This window comes from Pyrgilauda ruficollis, unplaced genomic scaffold (genome assembly GCF_017590135.1).
Source record: "Pyrgilauda ruficollis isolate IOZ18807 unplaced genomic scaffold, ASM1759013v1 scaffold16, whole genome shotgun sequence".
Classification (NCBI taxonomy): domain Eukaryota; kingdom Metazoa; phylum Chordata; class Aves; order Passeriformes; family Passeridae; genus Pyrgilauda; species Pyrgilauda ruficollis.
Window position 1 is genome coordinate 1,769,127 of NW_024514764.1, and position 22,556 is coordinate 1,791,682.

The window sequence follows — 22,556 nt, forward strand, 5'->3', positions numbered from 1 at the left end:
TCATGTTTTCTGTAGTTCAGTAACTATCTGTGTATTACAGAAATGCAGAGATCTTAATTATGGTATTAGAGAAATCTTAATAGACTTAATTATAGGAAATAAAACAGCTAATTGTACAAATGCACATACAGGAATCCTATCGTCAGATAATGAAGATGAGGCCAAAGGACTTGAAAAAGAGGCTTATGGTGAAATTCCGAGGAGAGGAGGGCCTGGACTATGGAGGAGTAGCAAGGTGAGATTTTGGGGGTTTTCTGACACCTCTTAACTGTAAAGTTGCCCTTTAAGTGCCCCGTGGTTGCTGCCACCCCCTTTCAAGTTACTTGTTACTGTCATATGTTAATTATTTGTGGTCTAGTTTATAGACAGTGGCTGCAGCTTCACTCTTTATATGGTAGATTGGAAAGTGGAAGGTTGTGATTTAACAGTTGTCCCACTGCAAGTTATGAAAGTGTGATCAGCTCAGACTGTGAAGTCTCTCAGGGAGTGTATAGACCCTGAAGTCAGATCCAGATCACAGGAATGGTTTTGTTAAACACACCTCTCTGATTTCCCACAAATGGATTGCAGGAAGGTTCCTTTTTGTTATGTCTCAGCTGCATTCAGGAGAGTTCTCTGATCTGTTGGAGCAGGAGTGGAGATGAACTAATCCTAAACAAAAGCTAAAATTTTAGCGAGGACTTGCCTCCCTCTTAAAAATGACAATAACTCCCTGCAGGTCACATCAGATCTGAAATTCAGGAGCTGATTTAGCATCACTGAAAAAACGCTCACCTGGTGGCTCAGAGTTGTGTAAATTCACAGAGAAATTTCTCAAATCCACAAAAGCTGCCCACTTAGGTGTCTTTCAGTGATCAGTCCCTGGACAAAGGAAAGAAGCTGGAACATTCTGAGTTGCCTTACCCTAGGCAACCTTGGGTGTCTCCACTGTTGACATCCTGTTACCCTGATGCCTTTCATAATTGCCCATTAGTTGCAACTGACTCTTCCAGATCAGTACAGCTCCACTTCTAAGCATTACAATTGATAGTTCTCTCCGAATATTTTGGACCTGGGAAGGGTGTCCAAATTTAACAACAAAGGAGTATTTGTCGTGGTCACTTGGGAGGTCAGAAATAGCTTTAGTTCTGCTCCTGTCCTTGTGTTACCAAGGTGAGAGAATTTACCCAGCCCCTCCTTTTACTGCACTTGGTCTCTGTCTCTTCTGGCCTCTGCTGAAAGCAGTCACCAAGCTGGCAGAAAAACAGCTTTTCTAAAGATCCCCAGCAACTGAGCTTATTCTAATCAACAGATTTTTTTTTAATATTTCCTTATACTGTACAGGGTGGAGGGAGCAGGTCTTTGAGGCTCCAAATAGCTGAACTCTGTACAAATGCAGGATTTTTTTGGAATTGTGGCCTGTTCAGACTCAATTAGTTGATGGCATTGTCTAACAGCTTGCCGTAGCTTCTTTAATTGATGTTAATCCCTTCAATGCTTCTAAACTAAACCAAGTCTGCCCTGAATGGAGTAGGACATTGTGGGGTTTTAATCACACCCATTTGGTCTGCAAATGGAGGGCAGCAAAAGAGGATCTGATTTTGAAATAAGCATTCAATAACTGATCAATCACAATAATAGTGTTGTGTAAAACTTAAGTGCAAGTTGCACTCATCTAAATTTTTTTGGTTTTTTTTTCTTTCTTTTTTTTTTTTTTTTTTTTTTTTTTTGTTTTGTTTTTTTGTTGGTTTGTTTTTGTTTTTTTTTTTGCAGATGTCTAAACTGTTTACTGTGCCATGAAATGTTGAATCCCTACTATGGACTCTTCCAGTACTCCACAGATAATATTTACATGCTGCAAATCAATCCAGACTCTTCTATCAATCCTGTAAGTACTAATTTCTCAGCAATATTCCTACTTTAAGAGATGTCCTCTGCAGTTTCTTACAGCTGTTCTTTCACAAGTGTCTAAACTGCAGGGTGAATTGGCATAAGAAGGTGTTAATGTCTTATATTTATACAGGAAGAAGCAGAGGGGTTTTGTTCAGAAATTAAAAGCATGACAGCCTTTGATAAATATCTGATTTCTATGAGACTCCTCAGTACTGATTGCTTTGCACAGTGATTCTGAGAAGACAAGACAGATGAAATTCATCTTCACTGTGAGCACAGATGGTTGTGCACACAGCATTGCATTCCCAATAGTCCCACCCCATGACTTCTAGGGATGTATCCCTTGCTTGCCCTTTCTCACTACCCTCCTGTGCTTGCTTTTTATCTTACTGGAGGATTTGTATTGATGCAGACCCTAAAAGGAGCAGCAGTTCTGTATCAGTAGAGGGAATTCTGCCTGACATGACATTTCCTGACATTTGCACTGCAAGGTGAGGGAGGTGGATTGGAAGAATGTTAACCATAGGTCTTACACCTCAGCTTTCAAGAGTTAATTTAAAAGGAACGTGAAAGAAATTAAGGAAACAAGCACACTGCTTCCTCAAGAGTAGATACATTTGGATGACTAAATAAAGAATAAACTAATTTATTTGGAATGCTCATCTTCTTGGATTCTGGAGGTTTCACAAGGATTCTCTTTTTCCAAGTTTTTCCCTTTGAGAGGTCTAGAGACTTGAATCCAATTTATTAATCAGGTAATGCACAGAGACTTCTCAAGGTTTTTAATCATTAAATGCTTTGGTTTTGGTTATGTTGTGAGGAAAAGTGGCAACTGCTCTTACGCAGAGGGCTGCAGGTAACTCACACAGAACAAACCACTGAGGGTGCCACAAGATGTCAGTGTCTTCCCAAGCCTGATTCTCCTCTCTCCCTGCAGGACCACTTGTCTTATTTCCATTTTGTTGGTCGGATAATGGGTTTGGCTGTGTTCCATGGACACTATATCAACGGGGGGTTCACAGTTCCCTTTTACAAACAGCTGCTGGGGAAGCCCATCCAGCTCTCCGATCTGGAATCTGTTGACCCAGAATTACACAAAAGTTTAGTCTGGATCTTGTAAGTACAATTTATCAATTGTCTCATTGTAGAGAAAATGGGGTGGAGTTTGTTGGCAGTAGTGAGATGATTTAGACAAAGAGTTTACAAAAATCTTTTTATGGTGGCTGTCTGTACAAAGTCATTAAACTATTCTTAATATATTAAAGGTACTTGAGGGAAAGTTCTCATTCCAAACTCTCCTTGTAATAAAGTAGATACTAAATCATTAAAGGTTGCATGAGTATGGTAGAATATCACTATCAAAATCCAAACTCAGGACAGAGGTCTGAGGGGAAGTACAGCCTTCTTCAAAAGAAAGCCAACTCTGACTCTGATTAAAATGAAAAAAATTGAAGTAATTTGGGCTTCTGTATGCTTACAGAACAAGATCCAGCATTCAGTGTAGCTTTGGGACTCTTTGGAACTGCTTTGCATTATCTCCATATCTTTTCCTAAATCAGTTTTGAATTTTGTATTTAAAGAAGTTACTGATGATGAAGTTCTCTACGTATGATCTCTTCTGTGCTTCAGATATGTGACAGCAGATCAGATCCTTGCTGGGTGTATATATATTTGTGTGTGTGTGTGTGTGTATTTCTGTATCTAAGGTTTTATCCAGTATCCTGAGTTCTTTTAGAATTAGATGAATATCCCATATCTGATCAGGCTCTTCAACATGCACTAAACCATACAGAAATTGGTGATGGTGGCAATATTCCTCTGGTGTGTGAAATGCAGGTGGTAACTAAGATTTAGCCTGAAGACTACCTAGGTGCTCAAATAACTGTCAGCATCACCACTGAGAGTTAGCAAAATGCCAAAAATGCTGATTTTACCCTCTGTGCCTTGGCAGAGAGAATGATATCACACCAGTCCTGGACCATACGTTCTGTGTGGAGCACAACGCCTTCGGGAGGATTTTACAGCATGAACTCAAACCAAATGGCAGGAATATTCCAGTGACAGAAGAGAACAAGAAGGAATATGTCAGGTATTGCAAACAGAAATATGTCCTGCAAATGGAGTGGGAAGAGGGTAGTAAACGGAATTCTTGTATATAGTGAAACTAAGGAAGTAAGTATTTTGGGTGGGAGCTCCTGAGTCATAAATGACATGAATGTTTTCACTGGAAGACCTGGGAAGAAGTTCTAAATGGTATTTTGGTTTTTCTGTTGATGGTGCAATAATTATCTGTTGATGGAAAAAGGAATGGATAAGTACTTCTTTAATAATACAAAGTGTGTGTATTAATGCTCTGTAAAATGAGCATTTTTCAAGTCTGCTGTGAAAATCCCAGTGCTGTCCAGCTCATCACCCCTGGCTTCTTCCTTCCTCCCCCACAGGTTGTATGTGAACTGGCGGTTCATGAGAGGAATAGAGGCACAGTTCCTGGCTCTGCAGAAAGGTTTTAATGAACTTATTCCTCAACACCTCCTTAAGCCTTTTGACCAGAAAGAACTTGAGGTATGTTTCATCCACATGGATTATTGTTCTGTAATTTGTTTGATCCACAGTCAAGCACTGATTTAAAAAACAAACATAAAGCAAACAAACCACAAAACTTACTCCATTTTATATACCAGAAAGCTTGAGTATTTGTGTAACCAAACCCTTTTAGATTTATTCTAGACATTCTTTGGGTTGATATTATTGAGAGGGCTACTTAAACAGGGAAAGACAAATACACCATGGTTTCTGTCCAAGAACTAATGCTCAAGGCAGGTGGTCTGAGAAGGAGAAAACACTGCAAGTTTGAGGAATTCTTGGCAAGACCAGACACGTTATTTACCCCAGAACCTGTTTTGTCCAGTAACTTCTCATGCATGGCTGTTTCTGTTTGCACACAGGAATTGGTTTGCAGAAGCAGAAGAGTTGAGCATATAGAAAATAAATTAATTAGTCTTCTTATCAAATCTTGAGGTGCAGAAAGCTACTTCTTAAAATAGTTCCTGTAACAGCAATTTTTCCTCTGGTTTTGCTTCCTAGAAAAAATAAGACAACCTGTGGAATATTCATCATTTGTGGTTTAGAAAGCACTAGCTTTGTGCTAGTCAGTCATGCATTTTAGTTAATCCCCAAAGCTCTTGCATTCCATTTGCTTAAAAAGGTAGATTAAAAATCCACTAAACATTTCAATACTCTCCATGTCAGAACAGTCACAACTCCCCTAATGATGTGAGCAGGTGTAAGGGGTGCTGTGGTGGTGGCACAACAAGGCAGCTGCTAAAGGGCAGCTCTCAGCAATGGGATCCTTACTGTGGAATATTATGGGAAATTTAAAATACAATGCACGTTTTGTTTTGAGGGGTGAAGTTTACTCTGTGCCATTTATTTGTTGTTGCCAGAGGAGGTGGTTAAATGCATGGCCAGCAGCAACTTCCTTTCTGCAACCTGGTGTCATGTGGAAAAGAGATTGAAGTGATATGTCTGGTCTGTGTCAGAGATTGTCACAAATGGTGTCAAAGAACAGATGAAAAGTTTCACTAGTTTGTTGTGGAACAACAAAGCAGCTCAGATGTTCCCATAAGCTGAGCAGGTTTCCATTGTTGCTGGTATTGGCACCTCTAGGACAATCATGCAGCAGGACAATGATGCTGTGCCACAGCTTTATTCCAAATCAGCAAATCAGTGCTGTGCCCTCATAAAGACAGGCTGTACCTTCCAGGGAGCACAGATTTAATAAAGCAAATCCTGCATGGGCTTCTGACTCTTAGTTGCTTGTGAAAGTTCTAATGCTGGTAAAGCACTGCTTGGGGTCAGTTTCACTACAGTCAAACTGGAGAGATTTACTGCCAGTTCTGTACTGGTTTGGAAGGTTACCTTGCACCAAAAAGGTGGGTGAAGCACCTAAACAATGCCAGGCTTCGTGACGTGGTTGGATGTGTTCTTATAACTGCAAACCTGAAATTACTCTGGACTTTAAAGCGCTTCCTAATCTTTTAACAGCTGATCATAGGAGGCCTGGATAAGATAGACCTGAATGACTGGAAGTCCAACACCCGCCTAAAGCACTGCATGGCTGACAGCAACATTGTCAAGTGGTTCTGGCAAGCAGTGGAAACGTTTGATGAGGAAAGAAGGGCAAGGCTGCTGCAGTTCGTGACGGGCTCGACGCGTGTCCCACTTCAAGGTTTCAAGGCTTTACAAGGTGACTGATGTGGAGGCTGAGTTAATCTGTGGTTGGAGAAAGAGATAAAAGTGCTGTGGTACTTACAGGCCCCTTGTAAAATATCAGCATATTACTGGATAAGTCAAGCACTTGCAAACTTCAGAGCCTGAGAGCAGTTTTCCATTTGTCAGCAGCTCAGCTGCTGCTGAACACTTTGGCTGTTGCTGATACTGATGGAAGCTGGTGAATCTGTTACTGTGCTTTGACTGCTGTCAATTCTGGCTTGTCAGTCTCCTACAGCTCTGTGCTCTGAGGTTCAAATCATTCCATGCAAATATGCACAGGGATGTATGGCTGACTAAAGAACTTTTTCTTGTGAGAATTGTATTCCCCTCAGTGTTCAGCAACAAACCATTAGGCTTTAAAGCAAATTTCTGAAAATTGCAGGTTTTTATAAAAAATGTGGCAGTGTCCTTGGCTGTTCTGATCTCCAAATCACATTCCATTTGTTGGCTGACATTAAATTGATGTTCAAACTTAAAATACTCGTTCTGTTTTGCAAGGAAAACCTTCATGCACTTAAGTATTTTCATTTTTGTTGGTGCAGCTTCATTAATATCAAATTTAGCAGCTTTCCAAAATACCAGTCTGTAAAATGATTGTCACAAACAGCCCTATCTCTTCTGCCATCCCTTCATCAGCTGCAAATATCTCTACAGATTTAGCCTAGGACATACTTAGGCTTGCAGCTGGAACTGTAATTTCCTCTCTTGCCTTTTTATATGCAGCAAAATGTGTGTGTGTGAATGATGCTTTGTTGAAGTGCATTAACTAGAATGTCTGTCTAAGGTTCTACAGGCGCTGCAGGACCCAGACTGTTTACCATCCATTTAATAGATGCAAACACAGACAACCTTCCAAAAGCCCACACTTGGTAAGATGGAAACACTCTGCTTCCTTTCCCTTTGTCTTGATTTAAAGGAGTCATCTCTGTCCTGGGCTTGGCAGGGGTTAGGCATGTGATACACATGGGTGACTCCAAGAGTGCTCTCTTAGCTTGGATATATCTGTACTCTGCAGCCAGCAAAATAATTTGCCTTTCTTAAAGCTTGTCTTCTATACTATCCGTGGTTTTCATTTATTCCAGAGGTGATTATTCTGGGTAGTGAGACGTTTGTAAGTTTATTTCTTTATTACAATTTATTATTGTCAGATGTCGAATGTGGGAATCTCATGCTGTTGGTGCAGTATAGGCATAGCCTGAGCCCTTGCACGGAAATCTCACTCCATCAGAGGCAGGAAATGGTGTCAGCAGCAGCAGACTGTCTGCAGGCAGGGCAGGGGGTGGGCCTGCCTGATGTGTTGCTTTTTCTTTGCAAGTCTCCTGCATCTGCCTCTTCCTCCTCCTCATCCCAAACGCTGCCCTGTTAAGCTGTGCATTCCTGCTGTAGAAATAGTTGATTTTCATCTTGTCTCCTTTGGCCACTGAGACAGCTGAGACTTTTTACAATTTCTACCTGTATGTATCCTCTTTACATTTTTCCCCCAATAAGCACTTCAGATCCATCAGTGTTTTGTTACTTTCCCTGCAGCTTTAACCGGATCGACATTCCGCCTTATGAGTCATACGAGAAGCTTTATGAGAAGCTGTTGACAGCTGTGGAAGAGACATGTGGGTTTGCTGTGGAATGAAAAAGCAACCAAAGGAAACAGATGCTAGCTCATGGACCACCAAATCAAAAGCTAGAAGAAGCTTGCTGTGAACTTCCTGCTAAGCTGTCTGATACATCTGAACTCTGACAACTTAGAGATGGGGCTGTTTCCCTTAGGTCGCTGGTGGATTTGGGGGGGAGGGTCAGGGCTTTTCTTGGTGGTTCCCAACTCTATTTTCTCCCCTTTGTTACAATAACCCCTTCCCTTTTCTTCTATCCCCCCTGAAACGAAATGCAGCCAAATTCAGCATTTGGCTTTGGTTACACAGGATATTCTGCTAGATTTGTAACACATATTGTGATAGGGTCAGCGACCTGTGGGGCTTTTTTAATAGGAGAATCAAAGTGTATTTGAGAATGAGCTTAATTTGCTGAGGACTTGAAACTGGTAGGTGCACCTGGTTAGTTTGTCTTAAATGAAGGTTGAGCCTTTGTAGAATCCAGCAGGTGCAGAGTGACTGACTGGCACCAGAATTTGCATTGCACATTTTAAACATCTGTTTGAAAAGTAAACTTCTAGCAGAAAATACCTCCATATGAACACTTAACTGAAAGGTAAAGAAATCCAAGTTCTGCCTTAGCAGGAAGCTCCCAGTGGAAGCTGTGGCTCACCTTAAGAAAAGTGAAGGAATCTGGGACAGCTTTTAAATGGTATTGTATGATTTCTTTTTGGTTGTCCTGGCTGAAATCTAATTGTTTTGCACGTGAAAACAATTCCAGCAGAATTACTTTCCATCATTTGTTCAGATGTAAGTACCTTGCAGAGAAGCCTTGTGAGGAGGAGACAGAGGATAAAAATCCATTCAATCCCAAAGCTGTGATTTCTGTGCCACTGTTTTACCCAAGATGTGTTTGTGTGACTTCAAATTCTAAGACTCACATGGAAATCACTAAAAGTCAAGTTAACAGAACAAACTCCTGCTTCAAATTTTTTGGCCTTGGGAAAGGTTTATTTGGAGATTGAGGTAAAAGGGGAACTATATAGTGAATACATTCTAAATGTTACAGAAAGCTATTGGAACAATTTATTACTTCAGTTACATAGGGATGAAAATTTCTCCAGAGAGCCATAAGGCTATTTTTTCCAATATCTGAAACTAATATTAAAAGGTTTATTTTCTAACACAGGGGAAGCAAAACCAAATCCAATACCTGAATGTCTTGATTTGAAACACAGGTGTCTGCTAAGGAAGGCAGGAGCCTCCCTTGTAATGGAAAATGTAACCCCCTTCCCTCCAAATTATAATAATTGTGAAATTAAGGGACTTTCAGGCAGAGATATGAGAAATAGGAATAATGGCTCTTTACTAGTATGTATAACAAGGCAATAATACAGAAACACTGGCTTAAAGTGGCAGAGTCAGGCTAGGTTAGGGTGGTGGTGGCAGCCCGAGTTAGTGGTGGCTGCAGTCCTGTTGGAATGGCAGATGTGGTTCTGTTGAAGCAGTGATCCTGCAGAAGGGTCTGGTCTTCCTCTGCAGGTCAGTGGTGGTTATGTAGCTCTTGTCCTCTGGGAATGCAGTAGGTAAGGGCTGCTGTGGTGTTCCAAATCTCAGATTATATCCAGGTAGGAATGCTTGGTTCCTCCCCCTGGGTGGAGCCTCTCACATGTGATTTTCTGAGTCATGCATTGAGGCTCGATGGCCCATTGACAGAAGATAATTCCCCCAGAGGGAGTTATCAGGGATGTGTCATGGAAGAGATAAAGAACACTGCCCCACTTGGTTTTAACAGATTGTGATGGAATACATACTTTTGGTTACATCTTACATTGTAACCTAAGACACTGAATCACTAACATTTTTCCAGTTGGCACGCCAAGATGAGACCATATTTTAACAAATAACATGGCTTCAGAGAGACCCAGTTATCTATCAGACATGTCTAAACTTAAGCAGGCTTGCTTGTATAGGATTTTTTTTCTTTGGCAAGCCTGATTTTTAGAGAGATTCGTGACTGAACCACTTAACAGATGTTACATTAATGGAATAGTGCATTGAAATTCAGCTGTGGGTAAGAGACTGTCCTTAGGAGATGTCTACTGGAATACTTCTATTTTGTCTTTTTATTTAATTGCATTTGGTAATAGCTTTAAACTGTGATAGGACAGAAAGTAGACACTTGTCAAAACCTGACATCTTCTCTGTTTTGTTTGTTTGTGGTTTTCTTTTTGCCATTGACCATAATTCTTGTGATTTGTTGTCGGGAGTCGCATCGGAGGTGTAAAATTGCACCATGTTGTGAGATTTGCACAGGGTGGCTAAAGATGCTCATCCTGCAGGACTGTACAGGAGAGGCACGTTCAGCCCCCTGTTCTGTAGGGATCTTTTGGCACTTGGAGACCAGTTTCTTCAGTTCTGGTTGTTGGGATGTGCAGCAGTTGGCAGACAGCATCCCTACGGTCCCAGGCTGAGTAGCAGAGTCCCCACAACCCTGGATTTTCCAAATTGCTTTGAAGTCAAACCTGTTCATAGAGTGTATTTAATCCTTTCAGTACGTTTGAATGTGCAATAAACCAGTCAGATAGGAAAAATGCAAAACGGATTATTGCCCAAAAGCTTTGCATGCAGTCTCATGTGGATTTTTCACTAAAAGAAGTGTAAAAAAACCCCAAAAAGCCAGATACTAAAGCCCACCCCTAATAAAAATCCTGTCACACCTGCAGCACAACTGGCTCAATACAAACCAAGTGAGGTGAAGGGAAAGGCCCCTGATTTGGAGATCTATAGGTCAAGTAGCTTTATGTCAACGACCCAGTTGACATAAGATAGTTCCTAATGTCTTTGCTAGGTCAGTGTTTTATTGAATGCACAAAATAAGAATAGGCAAGGATTGTTGTTTCGAAAAGTCCGTCTGTTTTTTGCTGTATTTAAAAGCCCTTGTCAAGGTACCTCCTCCGTGCTGACAGTAACAAGAATAGGGCACTGTCTTTTAAATTATTTCAGTTCTCTTTTCAACAGCTTCACCACCTCTCCCGTCGTGTTGTCTTTGCAATTTTGTGCCACTTCAGTGACGACAAAGACATTTTTTGTCTTGTTCTGTACATGCATTTGAGGCAGGCCTTACAGCTGGCTGGGTGGATGGAGGAACAGCAAGAAGTGAGGCAGAATGGCTTTGGAGCCACGACCTGTTCTTCCTGTGGCCACTTCCAAGGCCGGGGAAGGACAGAATGCCAACAGGAGTTAGCATGGCTTGAGCCAGTGGCTCTCAGAGGTCTGGGATAACCTCAGCTGTCTGAATTTGTGTCCGTTCCCACTCGGCCTGCCAGCACTTGAACTTGGTTGTTACTTCTCAAAGTTGCCCAAAGAAAAGCATCGAGTCCCGTGTTCACGTTGCCATCCCACGTTCCACCGTGTGCATGGACACTCTTGGATGTGACCCGAAGGAGGGACAAGGTACAGCGTGTGTGTGTGTGTGTCACTGCTGTGCCACAGCAACCCCGCAGCCCTGCCCTGGTACTGCTCCTCAGCCTCTCCTCTACGCTCAGGGATGTAGGAAACCACCACTCTGCTCGTGTGTTCCAGCAGGAGGGAACCAGACTGCATGGGTGTGAGTGTTCTCTTGGGCATTACGTTAGACAAGACCCTGCTCCAAAAAGGCTGCTCCAGACGGTGCCATCAGCTCAGCAGTTTGTCCTCAGTTCAAGTCGAGGTGGTTGTAAAATCCAACAGATTTTGTAAATTACTGATCCAGCCACCAGGCCCTCTGGAGCCAGTGCCCAGGTTCGGGGCTGTGTGGCACAGCAAATTCCCAGAAACACAGTATGGATCTGGTTTTAATCTGTTAATTTCTTCTTTTTGTTGTTGTTGTTGTTGTTCCTCAACCACTTTATAATGTATTTTTTTAATTTATTATTTTGTAATGTCATGTTTAAGTATTGCTGCTATCCTTGTTATTCTTCCCACTGTTTTTATTGCAGATTTATTTTGTGGAAGTTGTACACTAATGTTTCATTTTATGTCTAAATCAAAGTATTTAAGGAAATACTAGTTCTATTTAATGTGGTTATGGAACCAGCTGGAATAAACAGTGATTGTATAGTAGGCTGGACCCAGGAGGTCATGTTCATTTTTGTTACATATGCAATAAACTCACAACTTTAAACTCTTGGTAGCTACTGTTTTGTTTGTTAAAATATTTGTGGGAATCAGAGGAAAAGAGTGGACAAGGTATCAAAATGCAGCTGATTTAACAGGTCTGTAAGGACTGCCCAGATGAAGGTCCTCCTCCGCAGGGAGAATACTTTGTTTCATTAATTCACCTTAATCTTTTTCCCTTCTTATCTCATTATTTGTCCTGATAATTTTCCAAAACCTCAGTTTGCAGAAAGAAATTATGATCTTAATGAAAGCTGGAGAAAGATTCACTAATGTTGATGAATCCTTGCTTGCCTGTTTGTTTTGTTTTGTTTTTCCCTAATTACTGCTGCTTGCAAGTGGAGGACAGGAGCAAGTCCAAGGAGGGTGCTCAGTGTTGGTGTGTGCTGCAGCAGTGCCTTCCCTCCCTGATGCTCAAAACTGGGGTTTCTGCTGGCCATAAATTGGTTTAACAAATAAATAAAAAAGGAAGGAGTACAAACAAAATGCTTTTTGTTCGTTGAGTAATTTCACAGTCTGAACAGAAGAGCGGGGAGCTGCTGCAGCCCGGCCCTCGTGTCAGCCAGCGGCAGGGCTGAAGGATCGCACTGCCTGGAGCAGGAAATGCTGTCAGTCCTTCAGTGCTCTGCCACACACTGACACCGCTGGTTCTCTTTAACAGCTGCTTGTTGTGAAGTTTTCCTGGTTTCTTTTGGTGCTGAGAGAGAGGGGATCCCTGTAGCCTGCTCCGGTGGGTGGGCTGTGCTGCACCGGGGCCGCTCCAGGACTTCTCTAACGCGCGAACCTCTTGAAAACGCAATTAAAATTTTCCCATTTCTCTTAGGAAATCATGCGGAGCTCAGCGAATCGGCTGTCTCCTTTTTCTGGCAGCTTGGCAAAGTCACTTAAAATCCCTTAAAGTCGCTTCAATCCCCCAAGTTCCATGTTCCGCTCTTCCTGCAGGACGCGCCCAGCTGCAAACGCGGTGTCCTGGGGGCGTTCCCTGCCACTCGCTTGGCCCCCCACAGCTGTGGGAGACTGGGGGGTCCCGAACCCCCCCTCTCCCATTGCTGAGCCCCCAAAAATTGCTGAACCCCCAAAAAAAGTGCTGAACACCCCAAAAAGTTCTGCCCCGCCCCGCACACACGTGCGGCTCTGGCCACGCCCCCTCCCCACGGGAACACCGCCCGCCCGGCAGGGGGCGTGGCGCGGCGCTGCCCGACCGCCCCCTCTCTCTATGGTAGGTTCGCCGGGCCGGGCCCGCTCGCGCCGCCCGTCCCCCCCCCCCCCCCGGGCTGGCCTCCTCCCCCCCTCCCCCCCCCCCCGCGGCGCTCTGTCTCTCCCTCGCCGTCTCTCTATGGTGCGGGGCGGCGCGGTCACGTGGCGCGGGCCGGGCGGAAGCGGCGGGAGCGGCGGTTAAATGAAGCGGGGCCGGAGGGGCGGCGGGGCCGGTGAGTGCCGGGGTGACCCCTCCGTCCCGCGGAGCCGGTGAGTGCCGGGACAGCCCTGCCGTCCCTGGGCCTCGCCGCACCCCTCGCTGCGGAGTCGGGCGCTGCTCCCGGCTGGGGCCTGTCCTCAGGGACGGGTCGTTCTCTCCCCGCGTCCCCTCAGGGCCCGGTGTCCGTTCCGTCCGTTCCTCTTCCCCCGCGTCCCTTCAGGGCCGGTCCTTCCCCTCTCTTCCCGTCAGGGACGGGTCGTTCCCCCAGCGCTTCCCTTCAGGGACGGGTTCCCCGCGTCGTCCCCGTGTCCGTCCTCCCGTGCCCCTCCACTTCCACTCGGGGCCGAGTCCTTGCTCCTCGCTGTCCCTCAGGATCGGGGACACCCCCTCCCCCTCCAGCTCCCCTCAGGACTGGGTCCTTTCCCTCCGCCCTCCATCCCCTCAGGGCCGGTCCCTTGTCCCCCTCCCCGGGGCCAGGGGGTCCCTTCACCGCCCCTGTGACCCCCGCAGCCCCCAGGGACACCCGGGGACAGGCGCTGCTCCCGGGGCTCCTTACGGCTGTGCCGGGTACCCCAGGCCGGCTCTTTGGGGTCGGGGATAACCCGGAGCTGGAGCTGGTGGGCAGAGGAGAGTTCCTGATATTTCTCTTCTGACCCCTGTTCAGTGTGGGAGCACTCGGTACTGTTGGGACGTCTCGACATTTCAGGTATCTGCTGTGGGAGCTGCTGCAGGAAAGGAAACCCCAAACACAGCTGTCCTCGGAGCTGAGGGATCAGTGTAAGAGATACTCCTCTTCCTCCTCTTCTTTCCCTTCCCTATTGATCCAAGTGCCAGCCAGCCGTGTAGAGCACAGCCTGGATGTGTTAATGTACACGGCGTTTATGTAATGAGTTTTTCTGCCCCTGGAGCTGACCTTGTTCCCCCACAAGGCTGGGGGCAGGTGGGGATCCCACCCAAGTCTTCTGAGTGTGAAGAGCTGTGGGGAACTGCAGCGTGTGTGTGAAGAGGAGTGTGAGCTCGCCCCGGGCAGTGTTTTGGGGTGGGCAGAATGTAGATTGGCTCATAGAGCCATCCCATGGGTGCCCGGCTTTGCAGCTGTGCTGGCTGGAACCCTGGGTGGATAACGGCTGCTTGCACCTGCCAGCCAGCCTGGGGAGTTTTTCCTTTCATCTCACGTGTGCCTTATGACCTGGAGTGTTGTCTTTGAGTGTCCTCCAATACCTTTAGAATCTTACTGACAGATGCTTATAACAGTTTTCATACAAATAAGTTTAGTTGTTGATGTTTCTGTTCAGTTTCTTATGGGTTGGTCACTGTCCTGAGACCTCTCATGCTTTGAAAGAGAAGAGCTGATGTTGCTGCTGTCCACTTTTTTTTTAATTTCCATAATCCAGGCATGGTACTGAGGGACTAAAGCTTGATGTCCATGTGCTTTTCAGAGTATTCCCTCCTGTGTTTCTTTCCCTGTGGAGCAGCATTGCTTCAGGCAGCAGTTCTGGGCGGTGCCTTGGTGGCTGAGAGGGACAGCAGGTCCCTAAGAACTATGGGCAGCTCTCTGCTTCTCCATTCTGTCTCTGTGCAGGTTGATTCCTCTTTCTTAACAATCTCTGCTCTCCCACCTGATGCACTTTAGAGCTCTTGCAGGTTTCCAGTGGTAGCAGTGGAGGGAAAGGCAGCTGTCCCCCATCAGGCATTTAGACTGGCCTTTGCATGCTCAGCTAACGTGGCCTCTCCTGCTTTCAGAGAGGATGGCATGAAGGTTTTTCCTCCAGCAACGTGTTTGGAAGGTGAGGCAGGAAATCTGAGCCCCATCATTCTGCAGATCCAAATCTTGAGCAGCTTCTGGTACATCCCTGAACAGGTACAGGACCTGTGCAGCTCAAACCGTGTGGTAGAACCCACTTTGTTTAGGGCAAGGAGGATTCCAGGCACAGCTTTTAATTCCAGAACTCTGGGATTTACGGCTTTAATATGTGCTTTTAATTTCTAGGATGAATGCTGTGCAAAAATTCCACTGCCTTACATCAGGCTTTCTGCAATTGTAAACACGTTAATAGATTTCATGTGCTGGGTGTCTTCGTGGTGTGACTGGATGTTAATAAACAATCATCTTGACAGGAGTTTGTGCCTGGAACACCAAAACTTGGGAAGGGACTCAGACAGATTTCCTGAAGATCTGTAGACGTTCAGCCTGCTTGGAGGTGCTGCACTGTGGTAACAGGCTTTCTTCCATCTCTTTTTCTTGTTTCCTGGGATGTTTTCCTTCTGGTTGGCCTGGCTGCAGGCAGTCAGGGCAGGAACAGCAGTTCCTAGAAGAACATTTGGGGCAGGTGTTACTGGTGATAAGGTACAGCCAGGATTCCAGCAGGGTGCTGGCAGCCTGTTCCTGGCCTGGACTTTCAGGAGCTGCCTCGGAAGTCCAAATTCCGGGGTAGACCAGTGCTTTGTCTGCCTGAGAATGCAGTGGGCGTTCCTGCTGCTGGCGAGACTTGTGCTTTGAAATTGGACACAAATCACTGAAAAGTCCTGTGGCAAGAATAGGTGGGGCAAACACACAATTCCGGCGGCTCCGGCGCAGCTGGAGAGAGACAGGAAGCATATCCCAGGGGCCAGGAGCTGATTAGCAACCTGGAGTGGCACAAACCCAAATGCAAGAGACGTGGAGCCCTTCGGGTGTTGTTTAGTGCCTGCTGGAAGAAGCTCCCATTCATTAATTCGGAATGGGTGTCTTATTTTTATTTATATCTTTCTAAAGCCATTGTGAGTGGTTTGCTGTGTCTGAGCGCCAGCAGTGCTGGGTGTTGGGGCTTGCCACTGGCTGCATTCTTTCTGGGACAGTCAGAACTGCACCACTAATTCCTCTCTTTGGAAGTTTGGAGGTTTTTGTTTTGTTTTTTTGCAGATGGATTTGATCCGGAGATATTTTAAGACTCCCTTTAAATTACTGAATTTGGACATCATTGTAACTATTTAAAGACAAGGCATTAATAGTCTCCAAAGCCTGTGTGTGCACTGAAGTGATGGTGGGGTTTCAAGCTGCTTGGTGTAACTGGGATTACTCTCAGTGGGACCAATCCCAGTGGGACAGGTGCCTTTTTAAATACAGCAGAAGGTGTGAAACACACAGCTGCCTGGGGAGAGCAGCTGTCTCCCAGGAGATAAGGTCATTTGTGTACAGGCTGGGAGTTCCTGTGTTTGAAATGGAGCTGAATAATGGGCTGGTCAACATTATTCCACACTAGTTTTGTTTTTGAGGAGGTTACTGGAAGTGGGAGATATGGGAAATTGGGGAGGGGTTGGCAGAGAAAGCAGGAAAAAGAGGGGGGGAAAAAAGCCACTTAGCAGTGTCCTGGTGGCTCCAATAAGTTATCCTTGTCAAAGCACTAAGATGAAAGATAACAAGGAGTGTCTCACTGAGCTGGGATAATCTCATTCTCACCAGCCTTTATGTCACTTTTATAGAATTTCAAGTTTATTTTGGACTATCTCGGGAGTGATGTTTTTCCTCTGGGTCAGTGCTTAAGGGCTTGCAATGGTTTTAAATTCATAATGATCCTTGAGAAAGCTTAATTCCTGAGGATGGCAAATGATATTCCTTCTGAATGACACCTCTCTCCTAATTACCAGCCCTGCTGTGGTTTCCTGCCTCTGTTCATGAGGGGAACTGTCAGTGCCTGATTAAGTGGAAAAAGCATTGGGCTTTAGGGAAGGATTTCACCGTGGGGCAGCTGCTACCCCGAGCCACGCTGTCACCTCGCAGTGTTCCTGACCCAGGTCAGCAGGAATTTAAATTAAACGTGTGGATTCCTCTCTGGCTTTAGGGAGCCCCACTCCTGTGCTGATGCTGGTGGTGCCCAGCTGCTCCCAGGGTGAGTTTTGGAGGCTGTGGTTGCCCCTTGTAATGAGAAGCGAAGTTGATGAGGTGAAATAGAACTGGGAGTGTTTGTGGGTGGCAGGGTGGCCTGAAATGTTTTCATTTGGGCTCGGAGGCCAAGCGTGGTGTTGCTCCCTCAGCCTGCAAGGAGGCCAAGCTACTGTTTGCATTATTCAGAGAGACATTTGGATGGGATCTGTAGAGACATCACATGATGCTGCTCTGCAGTACAAGGTGGTTGGGATCTGCGCTAGCTGGAATCTCTTTTTGGGTGAATATAAGAATGAGAAATGGCCTCAAGTAATATGTTTTGTCCAAAGCACTCCTTGCACAAGGCTTCAGTACTGCTTTATCCAGACTGACATGCTCTTACCAAGCTGTGGGCACTGCTCCTGTTATTCCTTGGAGGAAAGCAGGCAGGGGTTGGCTTTTTGCAGCCCTCGCAAAACCAGAGCAAGGAACAGATTTACACTTCTACTTCCAAATCCCATCCCAAAGACATGGTGCATTTTTGTGTGATGGACAGGGAAGGAAAACCTCTCCCTGATGCTTCTTGCAGATCATTTTTGCTTGAAGGCCAGTCTTGGAAGGAGCACTGGCCCATGTACCCCGGCAAGTACAACTCTGTTGGGCAAACACATTTCAGGGGGTTGGCAGAGGGAAGGGACAGCAGTGCTGACAAGCTGCCTGCAGCACAGCCACGATGCTGCTGAGGATATTCCTGCTCTCCCTGCTCTGCTGTCATGTGCTGAAATGCAATTTGAGGGAGATGACAGCAGCAGCATAATGGGGAGGCAGGAAAAGCAGCTCTTTTTTTTCCTTTCAGGAAACCAGCAGGGTAGGGCATTTAATGTCTCCAGTGCTGCTGGGATTTCCAGCTACGGATGAGCAAGACCTGGGAGCAGTAACTTGCCTAATGTAAATAGTTCCTTGTAGATTGTTAAAGCAGAATCCTTTTGTAGTGGAGCTTCATTGTGTATCAACTGGGAGGTGCCCTTGGATCTGCCAGGATGAGCACAGACCAGCTCACAAGGGCTGGAGGCACCTCTGCCTTGGGCACAGTGTCTGGAGAGTGCTCCTCAGCTCAATGTGTTTGTGTTTATTTAGCAGTTTGTGGCTGTTTTTACTGACCCTCCAGCCCAGGTAGTTAAATAATCTGTCTGATAGTGCAACACCCACAAAGAGAATTTCTGTTCTGCTGTGAGGGCTCACCCAGTGTTGGACATGAGTGTGTTGACCAAGGGTCAGGATTCACTGCCTGAAACAATCTGTCCTTAGCAGCTGCTCTGAGTGCAGCCTGTGTAACCCCCTGGCTGTTGCCTGTGGTGGCTTTTGTAGTCCTGTGCCTGTGAAGTGTTGGTTTGCCTTGGGATTAGTGGGTGGTACAGTCTAGGACTATGGACCTGGAGAATTAATGTGTGGCTTTCCTCACTTTTTAGCTCATAATTCATTAATTTGTGAACTTTAGTAGTCTCAGAAGGGATTAATGCTGAATGTGGAGCATCTCTAAATCCAGCAACCATCTAATGTCACTGTTTTCTGTTCTGATACAGTGGTACTTACCTCAAATGCAACCTCTTTGCTTTTCTGCTATTTTAACATACTCAGACTCCACAGTGGCCACTGCCACGTGACGTGGATGAAGTCAGGCTGGACAACTGTCATGAGCCTGGAAGGCTGCCCTGGGTTTTCACTGCTGAGAGCTTGGTGGGCTGGAATTGGCTGCAAGGCTACACGTGGCTGTAAACAAAACTAAACCCAGTTTTACAAAGGCTGTTGCTGGCTGTCTGGAAAATCTTTTGACAAGTGGTCATCTGTGGTGCTGGAGCAGTAAGGAGATAGTTGCAGTTCTTCTGTGACAGTGCTCCTCCTGCAGCAGTTGTTGTGTGCAAGAGGCAGCTTATTTTTCAGTCTTTCCAGCAGGAACTGGTGCAGGGCATGGATTTGTTGCTCAGGTGCTGGCACCTGTCTCACAAGGTTTCTGTTGGTATTTTACTCTGAGTAGGTAAGGCCATTTAAGATTTAAGACTGTGAGCTTGGCCTGTTGGCCCAGCCTGGCTCTGAACTGGCTTTTGTGTATATTTAAACCCTTAATTGATTGTGTAAAAGCATCTTTGAAAGTGTCTGACCTTGCAGTAGGAGCACATGTAATGTGAGTGTTAGGGATAGGCTGTGGCTTTATCAGCTTAAGCTGCAGTTTAAGATCTTCCCCCTTCTTGCGGTTCATTTTACCACCTTAACTCTGTTCTCCCAATTCCACCATGCTGGATATGTGGAGGGTATCTGATCTGAATCCTACAAAAACATTTTCCAAGGCATTTCCTTTCAAAGCTGTGAGAAATGCTGGAGGAGCTCAGTGTGAGAGGAGGAAACAAGCTGTGGTATGGGAACATGACTATCCTTAACGGGTATTGAAGTGAAACCCTTGTGAACATGAAGCCACAGCTTCTGGCTGCTGACCTTTGGAGCTGTGGCAAGTGCAGATGCTTCATGTGGCCCTAAAAAAGGGCATGGCTGTTGTAACCAGAATGTGTGACCTGTGAAGTCATTATTTTTGGAAGTCCCTCACTCTGGGATGTTTGACACATGGAAGGGTTGGTGGCAGGCTTTTAAGTCAATAGTTCTGAAAGTGCTGTGCAGATTGACAGGGACCTTCTTTTTGCCAAGGTGGGCTGCTGCAGTAAGTCAGATTTTTTTTCCCTGTGTGCCACCTCAAGGTCAAGTCTCAGCTTTTGTGTTGTCAGCAGCTTTGTGAACAAGGTGAGGTGTGCTGTGCTTGAAAGCAAAGTTTTTTTGTGATAAGTTCAGGTCACATTTAAAATGAAGTAAAATACAAAAATACCCCCTTCCACATTTTTTATTGGTGGTGCATTATGCTTGTAATTTTTTCTGGAGCACAGCTTCCCAAGTGCAGCTTAGGTGGTTTCCTGAGCTGTCTGATGGGCAGCTGCTCAACATCCAGGATGCCATCAGAGCCGATCAGTTCCTTGTGGTTTTCAAGTCCTCTGGCTGCCACTGGAACTGAACCTGACTCTGTGCTTTCCAGCCGTTTTGGTTTTGGTCTACTTATCCCTCACTGCTGCTTTTCACAGCAGTTTGCTGGCTGTGTGCAGCCTGGTTCTCCCTGCTCTCAGTGCCCCTGCAGACAGGGCTGTGAGCTGAGCTGGCTGCTGGTTGCTCATCAGTGTGAATGTCAGTGCCACTGCCTGTCCCAGCGATCTTCAGTCCTTTATTTCTGTTTCCTCTCCAGTGAAAACAGTGCTAACATGGGAACCTGAATGCTCCTGAAGACATTCATCATTCATCCAGCTTGTTAAATCCCCAGTTAAAAGGTTGCACTTGGATTTCTTTGTTCTGTTAAGCTCTTTAAAGTGGCATTCAGGATGCCTTAAAAAAGAAAAGAAAAAAGGTAGGAAAACTACTGAGGATTTGGAGAGGAAATGCTCTGTCCTTTCTCCTGGAGGGATCTGTGAAGTACAAGTAACAGAGGAGCACTCTGCTATATATCCTGGGGCTCACAGGGCATTTCTCCTGCTCTTTTCCATGTGGCTGCTGGGTTTATGGGGAAGAGAAGGCAGCTGCAATTAATGCTGTGTGGAGCTGTGGAGGTATGTGCAGCACCTGGGGTTTGTGGAGTTCAGCTCTTTAAACCCACAGGTGACTGAATCTTGGTGCTGATCAAAGCAGCCCCTGGCTGTGAGTTCAGGGAAAGGAAACTGGAAGTAAAACTCACTCTGCAAGCAACAGAACTGCAAATCACATGGTTTCACATGCTCTTCCATTCATCCCCACCCTCATAGCACAAAATCAGAACAAATTAGTTTTTCTAAATGCTGGTTTGGGAGATGGGCTGTGAGCAGGGCAAGGCTGGGTTTGTGTTTAGGTCTGTAGCCACGTGCTGAGCTGCTGGTGTCTGAATTGTTGCATCAACATGAAATGCCAAGCTGACACCTGTGTTTGTGATGTGGGAGGGAGGTTTTGGATTTAAGGGATTACACTGGATGATCTTGCACATGCCAGAAGTCTGAGGCAGGCAGAGTACTGCCCTTTACAGGAACTAACTCCTGGGATGCCTCCTTCTCCCTCAAAACCTTGATTTTTCACTTCACTCTTAAAATGAGCTGCAAGGTAAAGGCATTAACTCTCCTTTCCAACTAGAATAACTTATAAATTTAATTTTTTTTTTCAGGACTCAACTAGCAGGAGGGAGAATGACAGAGCCAAAGGTTTCTACCTTTTGTGCAGTGAGTGGCATCAAAACGAGGAGTCTCGTGCTGCTCAGGGAGATGGGATGATAGGGAGCTCTCTTATTTGCCAGAGGGATTGATGGGGGTCGTGGGAAGGCACTGAAGTGTCCAGAAGTTGACCTTGATGCCAGTCACCAGGGAATAGCTCAAAGGAATGGGAAACTTTCATTTGTATTGCCCAGTTTTGGAAAATGAATGCAGCTGTTTCAAAACAGTCTTACATTTTAGAGAGTAGCTCACAGCAGATACTTTGCTAGGGAAATGCAAATATTTTGCAGGCTTGGGAAGGAAAACTGGTGCCAATGTATGTGGCCAGCTGTTAGTGAATTAGGTAAAACTGGGTACATTTCCTTCCTCTTGTACTTTGTGTTTCAGATAAAAATGGTGATTGGGTACTTCAAACAATTATGATTAATAATTATGATACTATGACCTTGATGAAATGAAGTGCAAGTAAGGTTGATGAGAAGTTTTGTGATGTACAAACAGCCAAGATGTTTCCTGTAAATCCTGAGTGGGCTTAGAAAATGGGGAAAAATCTAGTTGGGGATTTGAAGCCAAGTAATCCCTAAATATCTGCTCTCCTGGTTGGCCCTGAGTGAGCAATTTTGGTTAGCCTGGAGCAGTGACACAGATGTAGCCTATCCTGTGTAAATCTGTAGCCTCTCTTTTTGGAGCATCTCCTGAGGTGCTCTTGGTCACTCTGACTCTGCAGTTACCAGTGGTGAGCCTGGGAGGAGAGGGCATCACTCCCTTCAGTGCTTTTCTCCTTGGCTAAGGGAGGGTGAGGGAAGTTTTGGGAAGTGACTGGAAGATGATTGCTGCCAGATTCATTCCTCATTTCCATCTTCATTCATGACCTGCCCTGGAGCTGCTGGAGCCAGTTACAGGCTGGTGGGGTTTTGGAAATATGTGCTGGGGTACTGAACTCTGTGTGTTGGGTGTCTTGTCTGTCAGGGGAAAGTGAGCATTCAGGCTGGATTTACTTGCCACAAAACACTTCTTGTATTATATCATGTTTTGGTGTGGTTAAACCAGTTCTGTGGCTTTCTGACCTAGAAATTTTACCTGGCTCTTTTTATTGTTCATTTCAGTTTCTGTTCCTTGATTTTTCTCACGTCTCAGGAATC

The 22,556-nt window shown here is 45.4% G+C and overlaps 2 protein-coding genes across 6 annotated transcripts in view; both read left to right on the forward strand.

The window, feature by feature from the left end:
- The window catches only part of SMURF1 (SMAD specific E3 ubiquitin protein ligase 1), a 45,335-nt gene extending 33,440 nt beyond the window's left edge, over positions 1 to 11,895 (forward strand). Inside the window, exons 11-18 of the mRNA XM_041462469.1 lie at positions 132 to 235; positions 1,753 to 1,867; positions 2,810 to 2,988; positions 3,824 to 3,961; positions 4,314 to 4,434; positions 5,917 to 6,118; positions 6,938 to 7,013; positions 7,672 to 11,895. Coding sequence (XP_041318403.1) covers positions 132 to 235; positions 1,753 to 1,867; positions 2,810 to 2,988; positions 3,824 to 3,961; positions 4,314 to 4,434; positions 5,917 to 6,118; positions 6,938 to 7,013; positions 7,672 to 7,771 — 1,035 coding nt within the window. The 3' untranslated portion in view covers positions 7,772 to 11,895. The remainder of the gene's footprint in view (positions 1 to 131; positions 236 to 1,752; positions 1,868 to 2,809; positions 2,989 to 3,823; positions 3,962 to 4,313; positions 4,435 to 5,916; positions 6,119 to 6,937; positions 7,014 to 7,671) is intronic.
- A 1,335-nt stretch (positions 11,896 to 13,230) lies between these two features.
- The window catches only part of RNF216 (ring finger protein 216), a 76,514-nt gene continuing 67,188 nt past the window's right edge, over positions 13,231 to 22,556 (forward strand). Inside the window, exons 1-3 of one of the 5 annotated variants that reach the window (XM_041462590.1) lie at positions 13,231 to 13,355; positions 13,970 to 14,082; positions 15,424 to 15,519. The gene's annotated coding sequence lies outside the window, so the exon portion shown is untranslated. The remainder of the gene's footprint in view (positions 13,356 to 13,969; positions 14,083 to 15,423; positions 15,520 to 22,556) is intronic. The other 4 variants (XM_041462591.1, XM_041462588.1, XM_041462589.1 and 1 more) reach the window with 4 other exon arrangements.